We start from the raw sequence: 26,369 nt of genomic DNA on the forward strand, positions 1-26,369 counted from the left end.
ATAAAAAGTACTTTTAGTTGAGGTTGGTTTGGAAAAATATATGTTTAGTTAAAACTGTGGTTGAAATTGAGGTTGAACAAAAAGTAATTTAATGTGTTTGGTTAAAAAAATGCTTTTCAAATTGAGGTTATAAAATAATTAAAAAATATTTTTAATTTAAATATTGTAGATTTAACTACTATTATTACATCATGAAATAAATAATATTGATATCAAATATTTTTTATTATTCCATTAAACTATATGCAATGTCATTACATACGAAATATATCCAACAATAACTATATTTTTCATGGTTTCTTAAGCACGCAACAACAAAAACTGCATTTTTTGTTACGTCATCAAGCGATCTCCTTCTAATTTTTTGAATAAAACACAATTAAAATAAAAATATAACCTGAATTTTTTTTAACTGGGTCGGACCCGGCAAGAACATAATTGGAATTGCGATCATATTCCACAAATGCTACGTCATCATGCGATATCCTTCTAATTTATATAGTGTTATTAAATAATATTAAATACTAGTTTTTCGAGTAAAACTTAATTTTTTAAAAAATATTTTACAATTTCATTACGTACAAAATTCATTCGATAAAAACTACAGTTTTCATGATTTTTTAAGCATGCAATAAAATTAGTTAAAATATTATCAGAAATAAAATTGAGATTACAGTACGAGTAAATTTAATTCACCTTAAACTAATTTTTTAAAAAAACAAAAAAAATAATTGTTCATGTTCACATGAATAGTACGAGTAAAATCACTTAACTGCACTAATTTTTCAAAAAAAAAAAAACTAAATGTTTCCTGATTTTTCAAAATAATAATAAAAAGAAAAAACAAAACTTTTCCTGATTTTCAAAAAAAAAAAAGATTTAAGTTTAAGTGTACAGTGCGAGTGAATTAATTCACTCGCACTGTACAGTGGAGCATGGCTCCATTGTTACAGTGGAGCCATGCTCCACTGTTACAGCTTCTTGCCTCAGGAGAAGCAGCCAAATGCTGCTTCTTCAAAACCTGCGGTTTCATTTTAATTTATAGTGGTCCTACCAGTGAAAAGCAGTTTTTGCCTTTTACCAAACGATATTATGTGTGGCTGCGGGTGAACCTCACCCGCAGCCACACTCCCAAACGGCCACTTAACTAATTGATTTGACATTGTAGTTGCGGGTGCTTTTCAAATAGCTTTTCGTGCTGAAATGTATATCAATGATATTTTTTTATTTTTTAAAAATTATTTTTGACATCAGCACATCAAAACGATCCAAAAAGTACAAACCGCACTCAATTTTAGTAAAAAAAAATAATCAAATTTTAATGAAATGTAGTTACAAACACAATGTCAAACGATGTCTAATACGAGGATCAAACTAGATGCAATGACCCATGATGTTACCCAAAAAAATGAAGTTCAATTCAATATTTGTTTCCATATTTCCATAGCAATTATGTGGTGAAAATACAATCCAGAAACCTAAAAATACCATTTCAGCCGACCAAAAGACGAATACTAACAAATAAAAAAAGTTTTCTAATCAACAAGAACATGGCTGGGTCGGTAAAGTAGATGCGACCCGAAAGATATATTTTCCATGTATTCTTAACTTTCTCTGTCCACTGATATTGAACTATAAACCACAAGATACAAGTTCTATTTCACACAACTTGTTTATTACGCACAAGCCAGTTCTAAAACTCAATTTTTTCAATTTTTAACAAAAAAAAAATATTATTCACATTCACATAAATAGTATGAGTAAAATCGATTAATTGGACTGATTTTTTAAAAAAAAACTTAAACTTTTAACAGTGTAGCACACTGGTTTTTTTTTTTAAAAAAAAAAAGAAGCCTGCTTCACCCTTTACAGTGAACAACTACAGTGGAGCATGGTTCCACTGTTCACTGAACAGTGGAGCCATGCTCCACTGTTAGATGAGAAGCTGCTTCTCATGAAACTCTGGTTTCATGTGAGTCCTACCCACCAAAAATAACTTTTTTTGGGTTACCAAACGTTAATTAACGTGGCTGCGGGTGAACCTCGCCCGCAGCCACGTTCCCAAACAGCCACTTAGTCCCTATGTCCAAGATCAACAGCATTTGTTCTTAGGTTGACTTGTAGCATTTTTTCTATTGAATTTTACTAATAATAAGCTTTAAACTAAATGAGAATCAAAATTAAAATCGATTTTAGAAGGAGATTTGTGTTCATAGGTCTAAATTACTAAGATTATAATTTGATGGACAATGTTAAGGTACTTAATTTAATAATCTTGGTGAAGAAATTAAGCATCTCTATCATTATCCATGTTTAATTAATGTTGCTACAATTGAGATGTTAGGTACTTAATTGCTTATTCTGGAACTACAGGGGTGTTTTTGTTAAAAAAAAAATCCTTAAACGGGGTTTGACAATCTTCGTACAACTTACGTTACTATGGTTTAGGACCGTGGATATTTAAGCCTTCGATCACTTGTCGGTTATTTCATTTGTGGGAACTTTGTGGGACCATGGGAATGTTAAGGCTTAAGTGGCGGCACCGTCTTGTGGGGTGAATGTGACGTGACGTCTACGGTGGAAAGCTTCAACATGTACGGTAAAGGACTTGTTCAAAACAAATATAAGTACAAACCTGCCCCTATACTGTTAAATAAATTTCAATTGCGTCCTTGATCTTTGAAAAAGAGGAAACCACATCAAATCGTGCACGATGAGAATGCGAAATAAAAAATAGGGGGTGTTTGTTCTTGCACCTGGCCACGCTTCTCAAGAATTTTAAATTTTTTTTTTCTTTAAATTAGTTTTTCTCCTCAATAATCCCCTTTGAATTAGTAGATTAATGATTAAGATATCTTCGTTATCTCCTCAATAAATAGAGTTTATTTTTTTATGAAAATAAAATGTAAACTCACTCGGAGATTTAAATATTTTTTAAACCTCTATATGTAATTTAGAACAATTAATTAAATTGTTCACGTCTTCTTGTGAAAGAAAAGAAAACAAAGAATGTGTCGTCATTTGCATGTGATGCTATAAAGAAAAAATCATGGATATATCCCAAATTAATTGAAAGGAAGAAAATTTCAGAGAAATTTTCTAAAGAATGGAGTATATTCATCCAAAGAATGTGTCGTCATAAAATTGAAAATGCCCGTAAAATAATTATATTTGGGTGGAGAATGAATGTTTTGGGTCTCTAAATCCACCCATATGTATATATATATATATATATATTCAATAGCAATTTAAAAAACTCAAATCATTATTTGTTAGAATAGTAATTAAAAGATATTATCATTGGCTTAAAAAACATTTAAACTTGGCATTAAAGGCAAGATGATCTTTTCACCATGACACGGTTGTTTTTAATAAATTATAGGGTTAGATTGGTCATTTATCTTTTTTAACACAATAAAAATATAAATTTAACCATGGAATAAAAAAATATAATGCCTATTATCCAGGGATGTTTTAGTCTTTTCAATTTTTTTCAAAAAAGTGCAATTATTTTTAATACATTTAAAGATAAAATCAACTTAATCCTCTCATTATTTTTTTTGTCATTTTACATTAGTTTTATTGTAGATTTAAGGTTGCATAGGTTTTTTTTTTGTAATTGACATATATTAAATATAAAAAAAATCATTAAGGGTGTGGACGACGACCTCGGTGTTATTTAGACAATGCATGTGGGACTATCCGATAATCAAATGCAACCTTCTGGGGCGGTGCTTGAAAGGTCTTGGCGTTCTCAACCGGACGAGGCAACACATGTCCAAAGATTCATGATGGTTTGATGTCGGTAGCCATTTTTCCTCCCTTGTGTTCTCTCTTCCTATCTAGATTTTCGCGTTAACCCCTTAAAAATTCAAGAAAAGCCTTTTAATTTGTTAATTCTTTAGATTTGGTCCATTTTTTCATTATGATTTTTTTTAATATATAATAATTTATAAAATTGGTATGCCCTTTCAAATTTATCCCCCTTAATTTTTTCATCTTTCAAATTTAATCATCATTCTTTTTATTGGTATTTTTTGTTTGAAATTGTTTTTTAAATTAATTTTTTTTATGATTTCACCCTCATTTGGTTTTTTTTAATCAAATTTAATCTTTATTTTTTTATTTTTATTTTTATTTTTTACTTTGGCAAGTTTTTAAAATTGGTTCATAACAAAATTCTTCATTGGACCTAGATCCACGGTTTCACATATTATGAGTTTTTAAGATTTGACTAAGTTTAAGACATTTGCTTGGTTTTTTTCTCCCGTCTAAGTTATTTTTTTCTCGTTTCATCCTTCAACATTTATTCATTTCAAGATTGATTTTTTTTTTAGTTTGCTTTCTGTAAAATGTTTTTTTGTCTTGAAAATAAACTAGTTATCCTGGATCTTTTTGTTTATCATTTTTTGTTGGTTTTTAGCTAATTCTTTAGATTTATATTTTTTTTCTTCATACATTCCTTCAATGTTTGAAATGATTTTTTAAAAAAACAATAATTTATAAGGTTAGAATTCTTTTTTTTCCTATTTAATATATATATATATATATATATATATTAATTTAGTTTTCATTTTTTTAATTTTTTTTATTTTATTTGAGATAAAAAATTTTAAAATTATTTTTACTTATTTATTTATTTTCTCTAGGATCTTCCATTGATTTTAAAAATGACCATTTTTTTAAATATGGCTCTTTGTTGAATTTACTTTGGCTAATCAATATTAAATTGGTAAGGAATTTAGCTTATTGATTCTGCCGGGGTCTATAATTTATTGAGTTGCGAGTTTGAAACTCTTGTCCATGTTTAAAAGGCTCACTCGGGTTTTCTAAGATTTTTTTTTAATTTTTTTTAGTTTTATCATTCAACATTTATATCATTAATGATTAGGTTTTTTTTGTTTATCTTCCTTCTATATGATTTTTTTAGTTGTGCATTTTTTGTTGTTTCCTATTTTTTTTCTATTTGTCCATATATCAGTCTTTTTTTCCCGGTCACTTTAATGACCCAAATCATATTTAAAAAAAATAAAAATAAAACACACTTGTATCATAAAATTACAAATGTTTTTTTAATTCCAACCTTTTTCTTTTTTATCTTTCAGTTTTAATCTCTATTCTTTTTATTACTATTTGTTTTGTTGGGGTTATTTTTTAGATTTTTTTTTTACAATTTCATCCTCTATGGAGTTTTTTCTATCAAGTTTGATCATTTTTCTTTTTATTATTATCTTTTTTACTTTTGCAAGTTTTTAAGATTGATATTTTTTATTTACAATTTCACCCTTTAAAATTAAATTGGTTAAGAATTAAGTTTCTTGACTCAACTTGAGTTTAAGATTTTACAAGTTGTGAGTTTAAGAAATTCAACCAAGTTTGTTTTGGTTTGCTTAGTTTTTTCTCTTTAATTTTAAGCTGATTCCACCCCCCCCCCCCGACCTTTCGTTTTCTTTTTTACTTTTGCTCTGTTATTTTTATTAGGTTTGATTTTTATAGGGTTATTCTCAAATTCATGATCAAAGTTATTGGTTTCAAAGGTTAACAATAGTTGATTTTAGTATTTTTTGGTTATTTTTAAAGTTATTTGTTTTAATTTCATAATTTAACATTTGATATATTGAAAAATGATCTTTATATTTTTTTTTCCTCTTTCCTTCATGTGGTCCTTTTTTTCTTGATTTTTTCCCATGAGATTATCCAAATCTTATACCTATTGTCATGAAGTTTGATAGTCAACCCAATTTAAATTGTTTTTTTTTCTTGCTTTTATTATTTTCTTAAATTTCACCATTCAACATTATTTTTTATACCCTGAATGAGCTCATGTTGTTTTTTTTACCCTTATTTGTTATTGTTTTTTTTTCATTTTATTTATTGTTATTATATTTTATTTATTCATATTAATTAAACTGATAATTTGTCTAGTGACTCAAGTCTTGGATTTGTTTCCTTGGCTTTTTTTATGTTAAGAAAAATCTTGACTGGAGCATAACAAAGCGCAGGCCATAAATATAGTTTAGTAAAAAAGGCCTTGGTATTTCACTATGGGAATGAATAATGAAATGTCAAGGTACACATTTGTCTTCAAAATCTCTGAAGATTTTTTTTTAAGTTCAAACTTAGTTTTTTTTTTAATATAATTCTTCAACATTGGGTTTATTAGATATTGGATGTCATATTTTGTATCGATTTATTTTTTATAGGGTTATCACAGTTTCATGATTCGAGTTGCATGTCTTGCGATAAGCCATATTGACTCGGGTGTAGCAAGTTGACTCTTGTTAACTCGAGTCATTTTTTTGTCTTTTTTTTTTCAATTTAGGGTGATAAAAAGGTCAAGAGTCAAACATTAAAATCAAAACATTGAGGACCAAATATGAAATTTTATAAAATAAAAAAGATAAATGATTTTTTTTCATGGCCGAACACAAAATTCAATGGAAAGGAGAGAGTGAAGAAGAAAAGAAAAGGAAGGGGTGGTTGATGAAAAGCTATTATGGATAGGGGTGAGAAAAAAACTGAAAAATTAATTTAACCGAGAAAACTGAAAAAAAATAACCGAAAAAATCAAACTATGAAAAAATACTGATTAAAATTTTGAAAAAACCGAGCAAAACCGGTTTGAACTGGTTTTTGTCCTAAAAAACCGAACAGAACCAAAACTGGTCGGTTTGAATTGGTTTTGTTTTTTTTTTTAATTTCAATTTGGTTACTTTTTTTGAATAAAAAACCAAACCAAACTGAAAATGATCACCCCTAATTATGGAGCTTCCAAGCGCTGCCTCCATGTGGAAAAGGGTGTTATGGAGCTTAAAGCGCCGTAGAAAAAGCTGGCATTCTTCCACTTAACGGTGGCTCACACTGCTCAAAAAGCGAGGAGTCCCCTTAAATGTTGGCACGTTAATAATTGAGAAAAACTGAATCACCCCTAACCCAACTTTATAATAACAGAAAAACCTATAAGGAATTACAAAAACGCTCATGGACTCAAAGCTTAGAAAATTTGATTTAAGGGGTAATTTGGTCATTCTAATTTTTAGAAAAAACATAAAAACCCAAAAATGCCCCTCAAAGTACTTAAATGAAAATAACTTTTAAGGCTAATTTAGTACTTTTACTATACTAAAAAATATATGAGATGACTATAATGACTCTCATGAATTTGCAAAGACATTTGGACCTTTGTGAAAAGACTAGATTGCCCTTGTAGCAAAGTAAGTTGTTTTTACAAGGCAAGGGTAGAATAGTAAAATTACTATACAAGGCACAATAAATTATAAATGCATGTACAATAAAAGTTTGATTTCTTTTAGCTTTGGATATAAATTAGTTATGTAACCTGTTATTCGCTGCGAGCCATATTTAATTTTTTCAACAAAAAAAATATACACACAAGTTTTTTTGACGTGTTGTTTTAGAAAATAAAAAAGTTTAGGCATGCATGCAATTAAATAAATCGACAACTATGTTTGTTAATAAATAAATAAAAAGTCATAAATAATAACTAAAGATAAATCTGGAAAAATTAAGAGACAGATGTATATTAAGATTTTTCATCTTGCAAGATGGAACATTTAACTAATTATGTTTGTTAGATTTATTTTTGAAAATAATTTTTTTATTCAATAAAATAACAGAAATTAATACATACATTAAATTGATTAAGTAAAATAAAAGGAAAAAAAATACTATGCAAGGCTAAAATGCATTAGAAATATCATTTGATTTTTTTATTTGAAAAAAATAAAGTTTACCTATATAAAAGATAAAAAATATAAATGAATAATAAAAATATATTAAAAAATAAAATACATATAAAATAAAAAATAAAATTCATCATTCAAAAAAGGCTCTACAATCAAAATAAAAGAGAGAAGTTGTATTAATTTAAATATAACTTAAAAAATATTTTTTTAAAAAAATAAATTGATCTAAAAAATAAAAAACATAAAAAAGCAAAAGACCAGACGCTATTAGGCCTAAATTATTTTGTCAAGACCCACATGTTTGAGCCCTTTTTTTTGTTGCATTGTCCACCCCGATTTTTTTTTATAAATCAAACAATGTATCATCTCCTTTTGCCTAGATTTCAGTCAATGTGGTGATTAAGAAATCAGGACTTGAGGTTTTTTTATATAAAAAACTTATTTTCAATCCATTTATTTACCTAAAATATTTATAAAACATCATAGAAATAGTGATAAACCTATCAATGACTTAAAAAACCTAAAAAGTTGTCAAAAACCAAAATTAACCCAAAACTCAAAATCTTCTCGAGTTGAAATCTATTTTCACAAACTTTAAAGGGTAAAAAAAAACACTTATTATGAACTCTCTTTATCAAATAGATCAATTTACACAAATAATAACTATGTTTGGCGGGTTAAATTGGTGTCAACAATATTTTTCTTTTTTAACTGTTAAAATCTTATGATCTCTCTCTCTCTTCTTTTAAATCAGAAATTAAGAAATAAAAAAAATGAACTTTTATAACAAAATTAAATTAAAAAAATATTGAGATATCGAATATGTATACTTTTTAAAACATAAGCACTAAATTAAACTTTTCATACAAACTTTAAAATCATCACCTATTTATGATATCTTTTCTATTTTGATTCCTTGTCTTTTAATTTTAATTTTAATTTTAATCAATAAATTCAATTCAATTGCTATTAAATTTAATTGAAAAGAATGCAATCAAACAAATAAAAATTTAAAAATAAAATTAAAAAAAACTAAATCACAATGAAATATGAGAGGAGGCATAATATCCACGCGTTTTAGTCTTTTACAAAATAATAATATAATTTGTGTGTTCGGAGCATACGTTAATTAAAGTTTTCTTTTTTTTTTTTTTTTTTTTTTTTTTTTTTTTTTTTTTTTTTTTTTTTTTTTTTTTTTTTTTTTTTTTTTTTTTTTTTTTTTTTTTTTTTTTTTTTTTTTTTTTAAGTTTTCTTGCATTGCTACGTCGCAGCCATGTTAAAAATTGACTGGTCGAATACCCTTGGCCTCTGGGAATCAAACGCACTAATCAGAACTAATAAAAACAAGAATTAGGGTTAACCAAGTCATTTTCACAGTTTTGAGAAGAATCGGCCGGGACCCATACAAGGAAGTGTGGCACTCATTCAGCCGAAGGACACTCCCAATTCCACTATCACACCCCCCGCTGCCCAAACTGCGCACGCTAGCTGTCTCTCCACAACCATTATGACCCCACCCACCTGACCCACCTGACCCCCCTCCCCTCTCTCTATCTCTCATATCTGTACAACAAACAACAACACAACAAAAGTTTAAAATAAAAAAAAATAATCAACATCAGGTCATCAAATCATGCGCCCGCTGTCTTTCTTTCTCTTTTTATTAAAATGCGTAATTTAGCTTAACCTACGCTTCGAGTCCACACTGCACTGTTACTACAACACTGTTCTCTCTTCTCCCCCTCTGCATTACTGACAACTGCATCAGCACTGCCTTAAATGGGATCCAGTGTGCGTCTTGCACCCCCTCCCCTCTCTCTCCTCTTTTACTATCATGATTAGCATGGATAGCCTACAGGCTAGCTAAGCTTAGCTACCTCCTCCTCAAAAATTTATAGCACCCGCCTCTCCTCTCCTCTTCAATTTATACTCGTGTCTCCTGGATCTTATGTCATTTTCGAGACCTTTCGTTTCGCTAAAGCTTGGAGCTCCGATCGGGTCCGTGCATTTGCTATCTGATCCGAACCAATTCGGAGCTCGACCTAAAAAATGAATCCTCTCTGCTGCATTGCTCCGGTATCCATCGATCGGGATCGGGCCAACCCGGTTGTGGCCAAATCAGCGAGTCAGTCGCAATTAGGACTTGATTCTTCACTTAGAACCCTAAATCAAAGTTCAAAACAGAGTTTTTCAGTTCAGGCATCTCGCGACCTCGACAAGTTTTCATCGATTGTAAGTCAAGAAATCGAAGACTCGAAGGTTTATAGTGTGAGTGGGAGCGTGAGTGTAGCGGGTATTCTGTACAAATGGGTGAATTATGGGAAGGGATGGAGGTCTCGGTGGTTTATGCTTGAAGATGGAGTGCTGTCGTATTATAAGATTCATGGACCTGATAAGATTTTGACGAGCCCAGCAGGTAGAGACAAGGGAGTTAGGGTTATCGGAGAAGGTTCTTTGAGGTACATGAAAAAAGTCAATTGGAGCTGTAGCAGCAGCAGCAGCAGCAGTAATGGTGGTGGTGGTAATAATCGGCTCAGGCAGTGCAAGCCATTCGGCGAAATTCACTTGAAGGTTGTTTCTTTATTATATATAGTAGAAAAGAAGAAGAAAACTCCTTTTCTTTTTTTTGACTTTTCCTTGCTTTTTTGTTGTTTATGTGAGTATGGATCATTACGAAATATGTTTATTATTTGGTTGTTTGTTTCTGCTGATTTGTTTAATGCTATTGTCTCTTGCTAAACATTACTAATAGTCCTTTATGTCAGCGTGGATCATTAGGAAATTCATTTAAAGGAATTTCTGATAAATTATGTGCTGGTGGTTATACATAGTGATAATGATATTCAAGTGCTCCCGAATGCAATAATTTATATGTCTGTTATGTACTGTGATTTTCTTTTAATATTCCTCCAGCATCTATCTCTTTGAAGTGTTTAGTGCATGATGTGAAAAGCTGATTTTCTTTTAATGTTCCAATGATACATGATGAACTTACCTATCTTCTCACTGATGTTATTCAATTCAGAGGCAGCAGTCATGTAGTAACGTGTTATGACCCCTATTTCCAATAAGTTCCTATGTTTTTGTGGTAGCTCGTTTGGACTTTAACCTTAATTTGTAAGCAGGTTTCTTCATTTCGAGCTAGCAAATCAGATGACAAGAGGCTCACCATATTCACTGGAACAAAAACTCTTCACTTGTGTTGCGTAACGAGAGAAGATAGAGCTGCATGGGTTGAGGCCCTGCAGGCTGCTAAAGATCTTTTCCCTAGAGCGTTGACAAGCAGTGATTTTTCACCTTCTGAAGATGTTGTCATTTCAACTGAGAAGTTAAGATCACGGCTAGTGCAGGAAGGTGTTGGCGAGACAGTCGTCAAAGATTGTGAGTCCATTATGTTATCAGAACTATCTGAGATGCAAAACAAGTTGAAGGCTCTGCAACATAAACACATCACGTTGCTGGACACATTGAGGCAATTAGAGGTGCTTTTTGTTCTTTTATTTACCTTTGATCTGTGCAGTAATAAATTCGAATATATACAAGCATGAATATAACATACTTTTACATTCCAGAATTTCATGAGAATGAAGCTGGACATCTCATTTTCATTTTTCAAACGTTATTATATGTTATTCACCTTGAGTTTGGCTCTAGAATTGCAGTAAATAGGTTTTGTTGTTTCAATTGAATTTTATTGTAAAATATTTTATGGGAAAAAAAACACAAGAAAATCAAGAAAACATTTTATGCAAAGCAAACGCTCCCTAAAAGACTACAAATTTCAACATAAAGTAAGACCTCCTGATAATTAGGAAAACTACCAAAATACCCTTGTTTTACTGGAATTTGCAAAAGTTATAACCCCCCTCTCTTACAAAATCACTTATAATACATTAAACCAATTAAATTAATAAATCTGTCAAGATACTTCATTCCTAGGTCAAAAAGACTTCATGGTTGATGAAGAACCATTTGACCTACCCTAGGTTTCAAAGAGGAGAGTTCCTCTCTCAACTATGATAACACCATCAATTGGAATCTCAAATAAACGAGAATGACAGTGTCCCAAATGCTTCATATTTCAAATATGCTTACAAGGAAACAAAAAATTCTTGGTGCTTCAGAGACATGGAAAAGAGAGAAGGTTTTCATTTTATGTTTTATGTGAATGAATATGCATTGCTGCAAACTGTGCATTGAACTATAAGGCATTAATTGCTATGTTTCTTTGATGATGATCATTTTATAAAATTTTATTCCTTTCATATTTAAGCACGCAGAATCCCTCATGCATATGATGCTGGATCAGTGATGAAGAACTTTATCGAGTAATTTTCACACCTAAAATTGTTTTGCAGACAGAGAAAATTGAGCTGGAAACTACTGTGGTAGATGAAACAAAGGAACGCGATTCATATTGTGGACAAGCAAATAGACGATTTAGTGGTTAGTTTTGCTTTTAGATCTCTGTTATTATCATATTTTGATTGATTTTTTGATGCCAGTGCCTATCAGGTCTTATTGGTTAAAGAGTTTACATAACCTTTTGTGTGAAAATACTTCAATCATACCACTGTTGGGGAAATAAGGAAAAAGTCATTGGTTGATATTTTGATGGAGCAAATCAACCTTGTAGATCATTTTGGAATTCTACATGCTGAATAATTTTAATCAATTTCCTGGTTCTTCTGTAACTTGATTTTTTTGTCTTAATTTGGCATGTTGAAACAAAATAGACAAGCAAACTTGTAAGTTCTCCACTGGTATCAGTTATAGTTGGTGGAGTTTTGTACTTAATGGTACATAGCTCCTTCCTCACTATAGTCTTTGACAATCTCTATTTCAACTTTAGGATAAACTTAGCTAGATTGTTTAAAAGGCATTCCTGCTTTGCGCTAAGTTTTCTGATGAGACTTATTGTTGGTGCGAGTGTTGAAAATTTACTCATATTCATGTTCTTTCCATGTCACAGATTTCTATTCTGTCATGTCAGAGGCTAGTGCGAGTGATTTTGATGCTGATAATGAAAGTCAAGATGGAGGAGATGTTGAATCAGATGAAGATGACGGTATATTCTTTGATACAAATGACTTTTTGTCTGCAGATGCTTTAAGAAGTGCTTCCTATCGGAGTAGGGAAGCTACTGGAAATGCTGGTATATATGATAAAGATGGTTCTGATCATTTGCTTGGGGCTGAGAAGGAGATCATGACAATTCAATATCCGTATGTTAAAAGAAGGGATAATTTGCCAGAACCGAAGGAGAAAGAGAAGCCTGTTGGACTATGGTCAATTATCAAGGACAATATCGGGAAGGACTTGTCTGGTGTTTGTCTTCCTGTTTATTTTAATGAACCACTCTCTTCATTGCAGAAGTGCTTTGAGGATTTGGAGTACTCGTACTTGGTTGACCGAGCATTGGAATGGGGAAAGCAGGTCAGGTCCTCAGCTGTGCTTTCTTTTGTGACAAAGCAGTTTTAAAGCATGATCTGCTTGTTACATTTTAGTCCAGGTAGTTGGTTGATCAAGCATTGGTGGACTGTAACAGATTTTTTATTTTTATCTTTTTAGTTAACGAATCAACTTCTTTCCTTTGTTTTGTTTGTTACCACTGATTCAATTTGGTAACTAGCTGTTACTTGGGTTCTTGGTGATTGTAATCCCCATTTAGGGAACTTGGAATGGACTGAGGTCATTCTGCCTGCCTGTTTGATTTTAGAGGGCTATCTGGTTTGAAAAAAAAGCCTGTTTAAGGCATTTATTTCTTGTTATGGATAATGAGGTGTTCAGACCTTGAACATATTTGTAGAAAACTAATATTGTGTCAGCAAGAGTTTATTGAAAACTCTATTTCGTTGTTTTAATTAGTTCCATTCTTTGGTTCATGTGGGAATGATTTATGGTGGATCTTATATTGTATTAGGATGTCATTGAGTTAGCATTTTTACTTATACATAATGAGATTTTGCATGTTGCAGGGGAACGATTTGATGAGAATTCTAAACATTGCAGCTTTTGCTGTATCTGGGTATGCCTCAACAGAAGGTCGACAGTGCAAACCCTTCAACCCTCTCCTTGGGGAGACCTACGAGGCTGACTATCCAGATAAAGGACTTCGTTTTTTCTCAGAAAAAGTAATGCTCTTTCTTCCACCTTATGTTTTAAATTGATTGTGACTAATTCTTGAACCAGATGTACAATTACTATTGATGTTGACTAGTATCTAAATAGAAATGAATCCTAGTTTTCTCTTTATCCTTTATATGATGTTTGACTAGCCTTTTATTCAGGTTAGTCACCACCCTATGGTAGTTGCTTGCCACTGTGAGGGAAGAGGCTGGAAGTTCTGGGCTGACTCCAATCTCAAAGGGAAGTTTTGGGGGCGGTCTATTCAGCTTGATCCTGTTGGTGTCCTCACCCTCCAGTTTGAGGACGGTGAGACCTTTCAGTGGAGCAAGGTCACCACCTCCATATACAACATTATACTTGGTAAAATTTATTGTGACCACTATGGAACAATGCGCATCAAGGGCAGTGGAAACTACTCTTGCAAGCTCAAGTTCAAGGAGCAGTCCATCATAGACCGGAATCCCCATCAGGTAATTATTTTATTTCTCATGCAACCAGGGGGGCAGTTGCACTCTTTAGTTTTTGTTCCAAAAAATAAATTATGAATATATTGAAATTAAAAGCTCACCTTGTACTAAAAGATGTTTGACCTCCTTGCCCTTTCTCCTAATTTGTAGAAAACCATAAAGAGAAAAATATTCAAGTGGAGGAAGGGCAAAAAGTCAAGTGATTTCATCATTATCCGTTCTTGCTTGTTAAAGAGATTAACAACCTTTCCATCAATGTATATCCTAGGGCCTTTTGGAAGATTATTAATCCATAATCCATAGATTGCTAGCTGCTGTTAAACCAGGCAGAATGCTTTATGAAATGTATGGAGCAGCAGAAAATTGAGCCAGAAAAGATAAGATAAAAGAATTTAGACGAATAATAATGACAGTTTTTAATAACTCAAATAATTAGTACTTTGAGGCAGCTTAATAACATACCTCAGCTCTCCTATGGTGTGTTTAGGGTTCTCTAATCCACACATGAGACGTGGAAGAGTTATATCATTCATTCCCTCCCCTCTCTCTCCTTAAAGGTTGGATATGGTTTGCTTTGCTCTAACTCATGGTAGATGATGACTTACATAGCTTTCCATCAGGCTCTATTAGTTTTTTCTTTCCTCATGCCTGCATTATACATAAACACATAGAAGTACTCCTGGTGCATGGCTTCCTCGTTCACATAAAATTGGGATCCACCATGATAGCTATCTGTGGGTCCAGAGCTACATAGGGAGTTTCTAATGATCTCTTTATATTATAAACAACATGAGAGAGTATGATAACAACCAGCTCCTTTTGGGCTAGCCCAGAGCTAGAGTTGTTACAGCTATTATCATACTCTCTCTCTCTCTCTCTCTCTCTATATATATATATATATATATATATATATATATATAGAGAGAGAGAGAGAGAGAGATCATTGGGCTAAAGTCCAAAGCATTCTCTTATATTCTCTCTTAATATAGATTTATATTAATGTTATAAGATATAGAGATAGAGTATACTATCAATATTAATTTGCTATTCCACTTAACTTTTGTTGTAACGATCAATATAGTCATATTTAAGCAACATGTTGAATAATATTACAACACAAAGTGGAGTGGGAATAACACCACCCTTAATTAATATAGACTTTAATGTTGTTAAAGCTGCTAGGCACTCTCAAGCTCTGAGGGGTTTTAGCCTGGGCCCAAGGTCCAAAGTGCAAGTGTGGTATTGGGTGAACTACGGCGCACCTGTTTAGTAACATAAAAATGGTTATGATACAATATGAGAAGTGTTTAAAAGGTGACATAACGCCTTTTCTCTACTGTAGGTCCATGGTTTTGTACAAGATAATAGAACAGGAGAGAAGGTAGCAATGCTGGTTGGGAAGTGGGATGAAGCAGTGTATTATGTGCTTGGGGATCCAACTACAAAGCCAAAGGGTTATGATCCAATGACGGAGGCTGTCTTGCTCTGGGAAAGGGACAAATCTGTTACCAAGACGAGATACAATCTCACCCCTTTTGCAATATCTTTGAATGAACTCACTCCTGGCTTGTTGGAAAAATTGCCTCCTACCGACTCAAGATTGAGACCAGATCAGAGACACTTAGAAAATGGGGAATATGAGTTGGCTAATTCAGAGAAGTTGAGACTGGAGCAGCTACAAAGACAGGTACCTGCTTGTCTATCTTTAATAGGCGATGCCATAAGCTGAACAAAACAAAATGTTATGGCTGTGCGGTTGGAGCATTTGTTTTTCCTTATAGTTCAGAGTCATTTGTGCAGAGACTTTTGGCTGTCTCATCATCTATAAGATCTTGTGATGGAATCCCTTTTGAAGTTTATGCTCCCTTTAATCATTAATTTCTCTTCTGTGCTGATTGGTTAGATGATATCAAGGTGCATTAGGATTCACTGGCATTGTATTGCGGTTCTTTAGCGCATCTATCATTCATTCTCCCATGCTCATCAGGAAAAACAAAAAGGCTGTATTCTTCTTTTCTTTTATTTTTCTCAAGTAAAATATACGTTTTCTTCGTGAAACAGGCAAGGAAATTGCAGGAAAGGGGGTGGCAACCAAGATGGTTTCGGAAGGACGAGGATGGATGTTATTGTTATATGGGTGGGTACTGGGACGCAAGAGAAAGAAAGAACTGGGACAGAATTCCTGATATATTCGGTCAGAGCACTGATCCGTTTTCATGTTTAGCAGAAGAGTAAGCAAGCAAGCGGTTTCGAATGTCTCAGCAAATATATTTTGGTTCCCATCCTCCCTGTATTTTATTTGTTTTTCTCCCTTCCCTCTGTTCAACTGGGAATTCAAAACGAGAGTTGTGATATTTAAAGTTGCTTTTGTTCTGCTGCAAAGACGTTCAAGGTGTGTGCCTCGTATATTTACCCTAGGAAATCAGTTAATTTACAAGGACCCGCTCTCGAGTAATTATTTAGGCACACTCTTCTCTGTAGAAATCATCTTTTTTCATTTTTTTTTTTATTTTTCCCATCCATGAAGTTAAAAGAAGTTTTGATTCGAAGGTTGTTGACACTTGGAGAAAGGCGAACAAAATTTCTGGACGTGATAAATGTTTTCTTGGGAGGGGCAACACCTCAAACGACTGACCTTTCTTGGAAACTCAAGGACTGGACCGAGTCCTTGATCATCAGCTTGGGTGCTTATCGCAGATTCGCAATCTATGAAAATTTTAAAGTTTTTCTTGAACTTTAATATATATATATATATGTACCTTTTATTTTTAGACTGTTTTAATATATTAATATTAAAAATAAATTTAACCCTAATCAGCTACTTTGATGATCAACAATAAGTAGCACCAATTTTGGCACCTGGCTTTAATACCATGATCAACAAATTTAACCCTGATAACAAGCTGCATCACCTAGAAGCTTTCATTAGCAAGTTTACGTTGCCATATCCTTCCTGTCTATATAAAAAAGAAGCTTCATGACGTGCTAATACATGGTTCTGATCATTTCCATGCTTTCTTCCCCCGGAACTGCTCGCCAGAACGGTTCTGCTTTCTCCTTTTCTCTTGTCCAACAGAAATGGCCTGGAACAAGCAAACAGAGTCAGCGGAAACAACCTGTTTTCACTTTCACAATAAAATCATAACAAAGCAGCTGCTAAGCATACCTCGGGACGTGAACGATCACGTACAAACTGATTTACTACTTGTTTGAACAGTGGCTCAACTGCATCGGGAGGCACCTGATACAACAAAACAGTGACCGGGGAAGAGAGCCCGAGAATCATACAGAAGTTAGCAGAAGAAGATGAAGACCGACAGAGTAAGTTTGCAGGGGAGAAAACTACGATCGAAGCATTAAATTCAATCAATCAAAATGGAAAAGTAAGAAAGGCCATGGCCATCTTTCTGCTGGCACACCATAAATTCCATTCATTCTAGCACCACACCTGAACATATTTCCGAAGAAAGAAGAAAGGATAAAAATCCAATAAAATAACTGGGAAGTAGGTTCCTGGACCTGAAGTTTACACAGAAATTGACGTCAATAAAAAATGTTCATTTTAACTGAAAAGTATACAAGCCAATGCAGCATTTTGGGAAAACAGAATCTCAAATTAACCCCTTGTGTTCCAACATTTTCTTCATTCTTGTTGCTCATTGTCCATGAACCTACTTCCCAGTTATTTTTCAGAACTCAAAATAAGGTATACATGGACAAAATAAGGTATACACAGACATGCGTGCATAATTATATGTGATACCCAACATATGATACATCAGCTCAAAAACCATTTGTAAAACATGTCGGGGAAAAAAGCAAGTGCATATGCTAATGGGCACCCCACAAACTCTTCCAAAGCCAAGATCTCATAATCACATCAAAACATTCATTGGAAGTCTGAAGGCGACAAAATAACTTCTCAGCAAACCCCTGCAAGCAAAATGGAATTCTAAAATCTCTTTATCCCCCACATACAGATGTTCAGAATTTCTGTGGAACTACACTGAGTAAAATTATAGGCAAAGAGAAAAAACCTGTGCATCTTTGAGATGGTTGAATAGTGAATAACAATTCGAATTGCTGTTTTCCAATGACAATCTTTGCTGCCTTTTCATGCTACATATGACACGGTGCAGTGTTGCTTTCTTTTTCTTCTTACTAGCTACTGTACCTTTATGGCATGCCTGGAATTTTGAACAAAAAAAAACAAAATATGGTAAACTAACCATGATTTTTCAATCTTTAATCGATTAATCATAACATCTCCTTCAGTGCATCAATGCCAATTCTGCCAACAAGAAAGGGGTGAGGTTGGGTAATATACCATTGACCATATAAATTGGAACTTGAAAACACAAGTTAAGGCTGATTTGGGTGTTAGGTTTCATGTGATGTTAGGCTTCTGCGTATAACGTTGTGCTGTTTTTTTGGAGTGGATGGAGAGATTGAGTAAGAGGACCAAAGTGATGGGTTACCTTGGGGATTCATGTTCATGTTGGTGGCTCTGTTTTTTCTTCTATTTTCTTCTAGGCAAGCTAAATGTTTAACGAGTTAGCAATAAGTTACTAGCCATATGGACTATTATGATAGCACAGGTTGCTAGTTACTGTCGAGTGGCTGCGTCTAGAATTTCGCCAAAAACAAAATATAGGGTATCTGACCTTATACATACTCTTCATTAATGACAACTTGAGCGGTTTGAGGATTCGGATCATCTTCGCCACTTGAAGCATCACTATCATCATCTTCAATCTTCTCATAATCAAGGAGAAATGACAGAGCAGCAATCATGATTCTGAAAAATGCAATCAAATTTCAAAAACTGGAAAGCAGAAATGACAACCTACAGCATGGAAAAGAGGATATTTTGAAGGACCCGATAGTTAGCCTCATTTTTATGCTGCTTATTCATCCTCCTAATGCTATGAACAACATGAGTAAAAGCCAATTTCCTCGATGTCCTATTTCCCAGTGTTTGAACCTCCATATATAACGCTAGTGTTTTCACTAATATCAACCATCTACAAACACATTATTTCAATCAAATTCACAAAATTAGAAAATAATAATCACAAATTAATGGGCAATTCAAAAAAGTAAAGAGAGAATGTTTTGACTGGGCTTGTATGATAGAACAGCCTGTTTAGAGATAAGTAATGTGTCAGACATAAATTCAACCTGTCTATTGTTATATTACTTGAGATGCCTGACAATGAACTTCTAGAATGTCCAAAGTAGCACCTTGTAAAATTGCTCCGTAGGCAGCTTCTGCTATACAAGTTTATACTGAGCCTAAGAACTTCCATAAGAAATCCTTCGCTGGGAAATTGAGGACTGAACTGATCAGTGACGAGGGTTTTGTCATGGTTGAACTTTTTGTGCTATGAACTAATTTAAACCATTGGCTTTCGCATGTGTTATCTTTACTCAAACATTTGCAAGTACTTGTAACAATGGTGTTGGGTATGCCCTTCGGTTAATCAGTAGAATAAGCGCTTGAGTATCATGATACCGAAGACCTGAAGGCAGAGTCCGAGCAGACGATTTGAGAAACCCAGCGAGTTGCTTCGGGTAAAAGGTGTAACATGAGCCAAAAACGTGGCGCGGTCACTGAGATGCTTGGCAATGGCGGGGTCAGCGCAGATACCGGAGGCTGTGGAGAAATTGAGAGCTGCTTGCTGTTGAAAAAGCTCCAAAGCCGACTTGAATTGGCCGTAAACCAGACCAGGTCCTTTTCGTAACCTTCTGGGTCGATTTTCATTTTGGATTAGAGAGATGGAAGGCTCAGCTTGTCCGAGCTCCGTCCAGAAGCCGACAGGGAATCCGCCGTCGACATTTTTAAGATTGAGAAAGAAAACCCCTGCTAAAACCCCAGGGTCTGCTTAATTTTATCGGTATGTACACCTACGCTTTCGAGCCGATGCATCTTACGACATCGTATCTTGGCGGAATTTTTTTCCTCTCGTTCTTTTGACTGAAGCTGAGTTAATTATAACTTAGTCCCTATTGTTTTTTGGAATCAATTGATTAGTCCATTTAATATCAGAAATAAAAAAATAGTTAGTCTGAAACCTGGAGGAGTGAGTAATTAGTATTTTAAAACGTTAGGGACTTGTATATTATTTATTCGACTGAAGCCCGCAGATAGGCAAGGCCCGACGGCATAACATAAGCCAGAAAATTAGTTTCGATTCTTGTCTTCTCTTCTTAAGGGAGGACTGCGAGAGTAGAGTGTAAAGAGACTGAGAGTTGGAGGCAGGCAGGCAGCCACTGCAATGAAACTACAAGGTTTAAGCAGTATAAGAACAATCAAGGCCATGAAAACCGGGCTTTGCTCGGCTCAGTTTTCAAGTCATTCTCAGGTTCCTTTTCTCTTTCCCTCGTTGAAGATTTCTTTTTTATTTTTCATGAATTGTAAATTTTATAGCCAGCCCAAGTGATTAGTGAGTAAAGACTTTACATTGTGCTTAGATTTTCTACTGTATATTTTGTTATGGGTTGGGAAGAAGAAGAAGGGAAGAGGGATTAATCGGGAACTGTATGCTCTTTTTTTTCTAGAAAGAATGCAAAACAAACTCCAGTAAATTTATTGGTTAAAGCCTAAAGTTTCGTTTCTGGTCAAGGGCTGGTGTTGCTTTTTTGTTTCTTTTCCTTTGCTAAAGTAAACCGTTGAGAGGTGTGTTAATCATATAAAGATTATGTATTTTCCATTCATTTCCAGGGTCTTCCTAAAGTTAAACTGAGCGATGAAGAGTTAGTGTCAAAGGTGCTTAATAGAAGATGGATGTTACATATCCCAGATACTGAAATTCACCAAATAAAGCTTTCTCCATCGCAAGGACGAAATAGGGATGGACCATCTGGTAACTTACCCTTTTTGAACAATACCAGACCATATTTTGGTGATGACTTGATGGAGAAGGGCAGTGAAGATCCTTTCTTCTATGTTGTAAGGGATGATTTGTTGCATCCGTTGGTAAATGGTAATAAAGCGAGAAAACTAGATGCATTGCTCCCCCTCCTTCTAGATTATTCTGTGACTGATGTGGTAAGCTTGCATTCCTTAAGGATATAGGATAGCGATTATATGTTATAATGCAGGGCTTCTCTTTGTTGGCTTTAGAAATTGGGTTTCTCCCCTTTATTGTGAATTATGTGCGTAGTTTTGCTTTTTTCTGGAGCAGCTGGTTTCTGGTTTTGCATTTTAGTCATGTCAATGATTGGCTTGTCCTTGTTAGATTCAACCTCAAGGGATCTCAGCTCATGCACGTAAACATCCACTGTAGTTTTTAGGGAATTATGGCATGCAATAGACTTCACCAAGCCATTCTCTCTTCAATTTTAGGAATTTTGAAGACCAAATAACTTTCAACTGGGACATTTTTCTAGGTTACATGTGGAGGCTGTCAAAGTGCGCACGCAGCAGCTGTTGGTAGGTAATCTCTTGCTGTAGTGGCTCTAGGACACTTGCCTTAGTTTTATGGGATTTTCTATTTCTAACAAGTAAATATGAGATTTTGCTTGGCTTAGTGAGATATGCATTTTACAGCTGTTTCATGTGCTGAGAGAGGGCTAAAATCACATTTGCTTCTGAGAGGAGAGCAGCCTGAAATTCTGACCGGTTATAACCTAATTTCAACAATATATGGAGATATCACTTATGTTCCTAGATCTATTTATGCCCATCGGATGAATATGCTGAAGAGTCATGCTGATTTGGTGGCAAGCAACTCTGGCCATATTTTATGCTGTAATGACATCCTTGAGTCTTCTTTATCAGCCCAGTCTGGTACTCCAAGCTCTGGGCACATAGATGCTCATGGAAACACCGAGAACCATCCAAGAAAGGTCGTAATCATCAATGAAGGAGCAGGGGATGTTGTAGCATTACTAGGTAGGGTGGAAATCCTATTTCTGTATATGTATGTGAAGACATACTTGCTGAGAAATCCTTTTCTCTTGGTGGGTAATTGTTAGCTTTTAGGGAGCAAGCACAAAAACAGGTTGGAAATCTAGATCCTTGGTAATCATGCCAATGAGGCACTACTACCCAGGCTCGTGCTATCTTCTTATCTTGGTATCATGTTGAGGATTCTGAGTTACTCTCTGTTAATGCTCGTATATTGTAATAGATGAAGCACAATGTTTAATTGACATGCTTGTCTCAAAGAATCTCAAGGTGTTTTACCTGAGGCCTATTTTATGCACTTTTGAACTGACTGGCAGTTGATGAAGGTCAAGGAGAACCACCAGAAAAATGTTCATGGTTCTTATGGATTGCCGTGACTTTGAAATGTTTAGTTGTGCATTAAACTTTGCCAATATCCTCATGGTCTCTGGATTGTTCTTTGCTGCTCTTGGGCTGTGTACCAAGGATTGACAATGTGCATAATATCTATTTGCTTAATGATTTAAGAGAGCATTGGTTCCCTTTGATTAAGAATGCACTATTTTTTTATTATTTCTATATTATCAGTTGGAACTTGTCGTTGATGCAGTTGCTAGTGCTTCCAACAATGGCTTATTTAACGTGATTCTTTCTTACAGGTGTCATTCGCCTGGTGCAGTATCTGTGCCAGAGTCATTTACTTGGAAAAGAGAGACAGATAAAGCTGGTTGTAGATGCTGGCACTGGAACAACAGCCATTGGTTTGGGAATTGGAGCCCAGTGTTTAGGGTATGTTCCAGTTTCTATTAGAGCCTTCAATTGACCTGACTAAATATTTGAATGATTGTGTTACCTACCACTCCCAGGGATTGAGTTTTATGTGACCATGCAATGGCAACACTCTTAACTATTTTTGGTGACCTCTCAGGCTCCCATGGGAGGTAACTGCAGTCATGTTGGCTGATACAATTGATGCATACAGACAACAAGAGCAAAAATTAATCTCTGATTTCAGGACACAATTTGGTTTTCATCTTACTGACCATTGCTTGAATGAAGTAGATGGAGTTGTTCATTGGGTCGCGCGCTGCCATCAGAGAAAGTGCGTAATGTGCTTATCATTTTTTGCTCTTTCAAACTTATGTTTCCATTTTTTTTGTTGCCCTTAAAATCTATGTAACCAAGTGTTTAACCTTTGTGTAGCACGGAACATTTGAGTAGCAATTATATATGTGCAGAATTGTAATAATAAGGTTCCGTAAAAAAATTCTAGTTATAATATCCATGCAAAATTCAGAAGCAGAGAAATAAAGAGAGAACTGACATTTTTTTTGAATCTGGAAGTAGAAGAATTAGGTTATGAAGTTTCTTATGCAATGTGTGGGAGAACTAGGAGATAAAGGGACCTATTAAAAACAAATTGACCTGGGTTGTATAATATTTACTGGGTAATTATCATTGGATCAATGAGTCAGAAAAGAAGAGCCCTTGTTTTTTTTATTCAATTCAGTGTATACATCACTCAGTCCCCTTGATGGTCTCTACTGGTAGTTTCACTAATTCTGTAATTTGGCAACATTGTTTAGGAGTTGCCCGTAACAATTGCACAGCTATTCATTGTAACCTACTTATAAATTGTGAGATCATGCATGCAGTGTAGCCTTCTTCACAATTATTAGTTTAACATCAGTGCAAAAGGGTTATAAATGTCCCCCGAAGGGAAGTGTTTTTTCAAGGAGACTGAGAACTAAGTCTTTATCTGTGATGTCATGGGCATACACAGTGTAAGATCTATTCAGGATATCTTTTAATTGGAATTATTTGTTTTGGTTAACAACTTGAGACGAGTCTTTCTCTCTGTTAGATTTGGCAATATTTTGGAAGGAGAAACAGAGACATGCCAACAAATTGCACAGCAGACTGGTATTCTATTGGATCCTGTGTATACTTTGGCTGCATGGGAAATGGCAACACAACTTAGCAGGGAAGAAATGGAAGGGGGTGCACGAGTGGTGATGCTTCACACAGGGGGCACTCTAGGCATGTTTGGTTTAGCACAGAGGTATAAATCTTACTTCCATAAGCTCAAAGAAGGATTATCCTCTGTAAAAGTTGCACTTCATTAACTTTGTGTGTGATAATACCATACCATTCAAAGAGTTCTTCTGTACCAACTATTTGTAAATCTTCAATGCAAATTGCGCAGAAGAGTTTTCGTTGCTATACTGCATGTGACTGCCTTTTCCCTCTCTTGTAATCTATGGACCTTGATTCCAGTCTTTTCTTCACATTGGGTTGGATACAGCGTGCCATGACATAGACATCTCTCATTATATTATTTACCGCAAAAGAAAACAATGCAACTTTTGTTGTGTTCTTTACTTAATCGGAACTAATCATGTGCCAATCTCAGCTCTCAGGCTTCAAATCCAAAACAGGTGCTACAAGGGGAATTGATTTTTCTTTCAGAATCATTGCCCCATTATTATTTTATAGTATAGCGAATAATTGGGTCCAGAAAAAACCCTAGACAATCGCAGGGCTTGTTCTTAAACTTTTCTAGTGAAACTGACATTAAGATCTCGCTTACTCCATTACAAAAAAACAATAAACATGCGCCAAACAAAAGATAGTCGGACAAACTCGTTAGTATTTGATCAAAAAAGTGCAGTTCCCAACCGTGTCCTGATGAACATGACCTTTGCGAGATGAGACTCATTGCACCTTGCAAACATACGAGGTTTTCGCGTGTATGGTTATGATTTGAAAAAATAATTTTTTAAAAAATTATAAATTATAGTATTTTTTAATTAAGATTTTAATAGATTTTTAGTACAACTCATACAAAATTAGAGTTAGAGTTTATTCAAATTTGTAGTTATAGCAAAACATAGACCGAAACACGTAAAAAAAAAAAAAAAAGGTGAAACCATGGGGACTAGGGAAATAAAATAACAGGAGTCCCAGAAGGAAATCTGGGAAATAGAGTAGTTATTTTACTTGAACATCGGCTGCATCACCGAATATTTTTATGCTTGAACATTCTTGATGGCAGTGTTAATGTCAATACATAAAGCTGCCTAGAATCTAAGACCACAATAAATACTGCATATATATATATATATATATATAAGCATACTAGAGCCAGTGGCCACTCTCCTAAGACATGTTGCCACAGAAACACGATTCGCCACAGTAGCAGGACACGACAGGGTCCGCCTTACGCACTCATGTCCCAGGACCAAGATTCAATTGGGCTCTCCTCGTTGAAAGCTTAGTAGGATTAAATAAATAAATGAGAGAGTAATAATTGCAGCAGCAGCCACTGTGGGATAGTGGCGCATACACTTTTTAGGCCAAAAGCAGTAGAAGATGGAGGAATGGAGGAGGCGGCAGCATTCCTGGTAACCAGGGGAGCAAATGAGGATGGTCCCCTGTTGCCTTTGTCTCTGCCTATATTTCCTGACATGCTCTTTGTAATAACATTCAATTCCTATGCATACACAAAACTTTAGCCAATCATTTTAGGATCATGTTGGTCCCAAGCAGTATGTTTTTGAGAGAGGCTACACTAATAATTTTCTAAATTTAAATCTAATGATTTAACCGGTATCAGTATTTAATCAATTTTAATAATTTGTTTGATAAGTTTTAGCTTTAATGCTAGATAGATGACTCGTGCTATATTGTAGGTCGAATTAATTTTTTACCGGTATAAAAAAAAATAATCATATGATAGCAATGCTTTAAAAAAAGTAAAAAAATCTAAGAATTTTGTAAATGAAAGAAGTTGCATGTGTTGTAAGAGCATTGATTTGGAAAGTAAATAAAATAAAACACCATGAAATGAGAGATTCCAATCATGCAATTAATTTAATTTAATTAAAAAACAATTTTTTTAAAAAAAATATATTCAATAAAGGCCAAAATAAAAATCCAAGTTAAGTTTTGTTACTTTCAAAATGAAAAAAAAATCTTATAAAAAGTAAATATAAAAAATAACAAAATATTAGTGAATGAAACCGGGAAAAAAAAAGCTTAAAAAAAAAGAAAAAAACTAAACAAACCTGGATGAACCTTGTAAACTCGGGTTAATCTTTCAAACTTGTTAAATTGTAGACATTATCTCAATTAAGAAGCTCAACACCAACCCAATAAATTTAATTTAATTAAAAA

General features: G+C 34.0%; 3 protein-coding genes across 11 annotated transcripts; 2 read left to right on the forward strand and 1 right to left on the reverse strand.

Moving 5' to 3' along the window:
- The first annotated feature begins 9,333 nt into the window (after positions 1-9,333).
- LOC133697026 (oxysterol-binding protein-related protein 1D-like) lies at positions 9,334-16,684 on the forward strand. Its single transcript, XM_062119343.1, has 8 exons — positions 9,334-10,277; positions 10,832-11,188; positions 12,065-12,152; positions 12,679-13,142; positions 13,685-13,840; positions 13,997-14,305; positions 15,645-15,989; positions 16,364-16,684. The coding sequence occupies exons 1-8, from the start codon at positions 9,756-9,758 to the stop codon at positions 16,535-16,537; spliced, it is 2,415 nt and encodes an 804-aa protein (XP_061975327.1). The 5' UTR covers positions 9,334-9,755; the 3' UTR covers positions 16,538-16,684.
- Positions 16,685-17,143: 459 nt separating this feature from the next.
- Positions 17,144-20,217, reverse strand: LOC133696986 (uncharacterized). Of its 5 annotated transcripts, none has more exons than XM_062119298.1 (6): positions 19,153-20,217; positions 18,967-19,057; positions 18,340-18,489; positions 18,182-18,235; positions 17,469-17,543; positions 17,144-17,385 (listed from the first exon to the last, which is right to left on the reverse strand). In XM_062119298.1, the coding sequence occupies exons 1-6, from the start codon at positions 19,290-19,292 to the stop codon at positions 17,305-17,307; spliced, it is 591 nt and encodes a 196-aa protein (XP_061975282.1). In that variant the 5' UTR covers positions 19,293-20,217; the 3' UTR covers positions 17,144-17,304. The 5 variants fall into 5 exon arrangements, 4 of the variants coding, with proteins under 4 accessions (XP_061975282.1, XP_061975285.1, XP_061975284.1 ...); XM_062119301.1 differs by having other exon boundaries at positions 18,967-19,100; positions 19,484-20,216; XM_062119300.1 differs by having other exon boundaries at positions 18,967-19,100; positions 19,547-20,215.
- A 231-nt stretch (positions 20,218-20,448) lies between these two features.
- LOC133696217 (D-cysteine desulfhydrase 2, mitochondrial) lies at positions 20,449-24,416 on the forward strand. 5 transcript variants are annotated; one of them, XM_062118331.1, is made up of 7 exons: positions 20,449-20,667; positions 21,027-21,353; positions 21,695-21,737; positions 21,855-22,199; positions 22,853-22,982; positions 23,122-23,295; positions 24,058-24,416. In XM_062118331.1, the coding sequence occupies exons 1-7, from the start codon at positions 20,581-20,583 to the stop codon at positions 24,317-24,319; spliced, it is 1,368 nt and encodes a 455-aa protein (XP_061974315.1). In that variant the 5' UTR covers positions 20,449-20,580; the 3' UTR covers positions 24,320-24,416. The 5 variants fall into 5 exon arrangements, with proteins under 5 accessions (XP_061974315.1, XP_061974316.1, XP_061974318.1 ...); XM_062118332.1 differs by having other exon boundaries at positions 22,086-22,199; XM_062118334.1 differs by lacking the exon at positions 20,449-20,667 and having other exon boundaries at positions 21,171-21,288.
- Positions 24,417-26,369: the final 1,953 nt, after the last annotated feature.

This window comes from Populus nigra, chromosome 6, assembly GCF_951802175.1.
Source record: "Populus nigra chromosome 6, ddPopNigr1.1, whole genome shotgun sequence".
NCBI classification, from domain to species: Eukaryota; Viridiplantae; Streptophyta; class Magnoliopsida; order Malpighiales; family Salicaceae; genus Populus; species Populus nigra.